This window comes from Coregonus lavaretus (genome assembly GCF_964263955.1).
Source record: "Coregonus lavaretus genome assembly, contig: HAP1_SCAFFOLD_10532, whole genome shotgun sequence".
Classification (NCBI taxonomy): domain Eukaryota; kingdom Metazoa; phylum Chordata; class Actinopteri; order Salmoniformes; family Salmonidae; genus Coregonus; species Coregonus lavaretus.
In genome coordinates this window covers 1-3,334 of record NW_028162198.1, presented here as the reverse complement: position 1 = coordinate 3,334, position 3,334 = coordinate 1, and the positions used below count along the sequence as shown (strand labels likewise).

The 3,334-nt window shown below is 44.5% G+C and overlaps 1 protein-coding gene across 1 annotated transcript; it reads right to left on the bottom strand.

Moving 5' to 3' along the window:
• Positions 1-1,190: 1,190 nt before the first annotated feature.
• Positions 1,191-2,602, bottom strand: LOC311119471 (DNA topoisomerase 3-alpha-like; the record flags this gene model as incomplete). The annotated part of the gene is made up of 3 exons (XM_084194153.1): positions 2,502-2,602; positions 1,540-1,669; positions 1,191-1,304 (listed from the first exon to the last, which is right to left on the bottom strand). Coding segments are annotated over exons 1-3 (334 nt in total), but the record flags the coding sequence as incomplete, so codon positions are not given.
• Positions 2,603-3,334: the final 732 nt, after the last annotated feature.

The following is a 3,334-nucleotide window of genomic DNA, read 5'->3' as shown; positions in this document are numbered from 1 at the left end:
CACAGTTTGTTGTGTTACAGCCTGAGTTCAAAATAGATTAATTTTTTTTTTTATCTCAGCAATCTACACACAATACCCCATAATGACAAAGTGAAAACATGTTTTTTAGAAATGTTTCCAAATACTAACCTAAATGACCAAGTGAAAAGAAGGAAACCTGTACAGAATAACATATATTCCAAAACATGCATCCTGTTTGCAACAAGGCCCTAAAGTAATACTGCAAAAAATTTGGAAAAGCAAATAACTTTTTTTGTCCTGAATACAAAGTGTTATGTTTGGGGCAAATCAACACATCACTGAGTACCACTGTCCATATTTTCAAGCACAGTGGTGGCTGTGTCATGTTATGGGTATGCTTGTCATCGTTAAGGACTAGGGAGTTTTTCAGGATAAAAAAAGAAACGGAATGGAGCTAAGCACAGGCGAAACCTGGTTCAGTCTGCTTTCCACCAGACACTGGGAGATGAATTCACCTTTCAGCAGGACAATAACCTAAAAACACAAGGCCAAATCTACACTGGAGTTTCTTACCAAGAAGACAGTGAATGTTCCTGAGTGGCCGAGTTACAGTTTTGACTTAAATCTGCTTGAAAATCTACGGCAAGACTTGAAAATGGCTGTCTAGCAATGATCAACAACCAATTGGACAGAGCTTGAAGAATTTAGAAAATAATAACGGGCAAATGTTGCACAATCCAGGTGTGGAAAACTCTTAGAGACTTACCCAGAAAGACTCACAGCTGTAATCGCTGCCAAAGGTGATTCTAACATGTATTACCTCAGGGGATTGAATACTTATCTCATCAAGATATATTCGTTTATTTATTTTTTTTCATGAATTTTTACAAATGTTAGAACTTTTCTTCCACTTTGACATTACAGAGTATTTATTGAGTGTAGCTCATTGACAAAAAAAAAAAGACAATTAAATCAATTTTAATCCCACTTTTTAACGTAACATTTGGAAAAAGTCAAGTGGTGTGAATACTTTCTGAAGGTGCTGTATGAGAGGGCAAAGGTTAGTAAAAATCTGTTTTAAACGTACCCTCCACACCCCCCCACCCCCCGTACGTACCCTCCACACCCCCCCACCCCCCGTACGTACCCTCCACACCCCCCCACCCCCCGTACGTACCCTCCTCCCCCCCTCCACCCCCCCGTACGTACACCCCCCCCCCTGTACGTACCCTCCACCAGTCCCATCCCCAGTTCTCCTGGTAGAAACCTCTGATCAGCTGTTAGTCCCACGTACATCCGACTCTTTATGGTCTCAATGTGATCAGCGTGGGTGGCATCCGTACCTATTAGAACACGCTGCCGTTAACCGCTGACACTTCAACTGGTAGTCATCTGGATATTCAGCTCTGAGTGTGTTTACCGATGCCGTGTTTCTCCATCAGTGATATGAGGTCTGCCTCTGTGAGGAGGAGTGTGTGTGTGTGTGTGTGTGTGTATCCGTCCTGTGTGTGTGTGTGTGTGTGTGTGTGTGTGTGTGTGTGTGTGTGTGTGTGTGTGTGTGTGTGTGTGTGTGTTTACCGATGCCGTGTTTCTCCATCAGTGATATGAGGTCTGCCTCTGTGAGGAGTTGAGGAGGAGAAGTCTGACCGTCCAACATCTCTATCGCTGACGGCTGGAACTGGCTGCCCTGCTCATACACTGGGATCACCTGCAACACACACACACACACACACACACAGGACAGATACACACACACACACACACACACACAGGACGGATATACACACACACACACACACACAGGACAGATACACACAGGACAGATACACACACACACACACACACACACACAGGACAGATACACACACACACACACACACACACACACACACAGGACAGATACACACACACACGACAGATACACACACACACACACAGGACAGATACACACACACACACACACACACACAGGACAGATACACACACACACGACAGATACACACACACACACACACACACACACAGGACAGATACACACACACACGACAGATACACACACACACACAGGACAGATACACACACACACACACACACACACACACACACAGGACAGATACACACACACACACACACACACACACACACACACACACACACACACACACACACAAAGGACAGATACACACACACACACACCCACCCAGTCAGATGAACAAACATTATGTGTAGTCCCCCGGGGGTCCATAATGGGCCCCTCATATATTCAACCTGATAAATGATATCAGTCAACACCTCCCCACCTTGGCGTGGACCCCTCATATATTCAACATGATAAATGATATCAGTCAACACCTCCCCACCTTAGCGTGGACCCCTCATATATTCAACATGATAAATGATATCAGTCAACACCTCCCCACCTTAGCGTGGACCCCTCATATATTCAACATGATAAATGATATCAGTCAACACCTCCCCACCTTGGCGTGGACCCCTCATATATTCAACATGATAAATGATATCAGTCAACACCTCCCCACCTTAGCGCTCCAGCGGTCGTAGGGGTAAACGTCCAGGTAGTTTCTCCTGATGATCATGAGGCCGTTAGCGGAGAACATCTCGCAAGCCATCTCCACCTCAACCACCGTTTCCTGCCCCACAGCATCTTGGGATACGCACGCCAGGAAGTGACGCACAATGAACTCATACACACGCTGCTCGTTGCCCTGGAGACAGAAAACACATTCCAGATCTAGCCAGGATAGTCCACTCAGTAACACTCACCACTGTTTTAAATATCTAAAACGATCTAGCCAGGATAGTCCACTCAGTAACACTCACCACTGTTTTAACGATCTAAAACGATCTAGCCAGGATAGTCCACTCAGTAACACTCACCACTGTTTTAAAGATCTAAACGATCTAGCCAGGATAGTCCACTCAGTAACACTCACCACTGTTTTAACGATCTAAACGATCTAGCCAGGATAGTCCACTCAGTAACACTCACCACTGTTTTAAAGATCTAAACGATCTAGCCAGGATAGTCCACTCAGTAACACTCACCACTGTTTTAAAGATCTAAACGATCTAGCCAGGATAGTCCACTCAGTAACACTCACCACTGTTTTAAAGATCTAAACGATCTAGCCAGGATAGTCCACTCAGTAACACTCACCGCTGTTTTACAGCCTGTAGTGTGTTAGTGTACTTGATGGGGTGTATATATATACACCCCATCAAGTACACCCCTCATATATTCATATATATATACAGTGAGGAGAACAAGTATTTGATACACTGCCGATTTTGCAGGTTTTCCTACTTACAAAGCATGTAGAGGTCTGTAATGTTTTATCATAGGTACACTTCA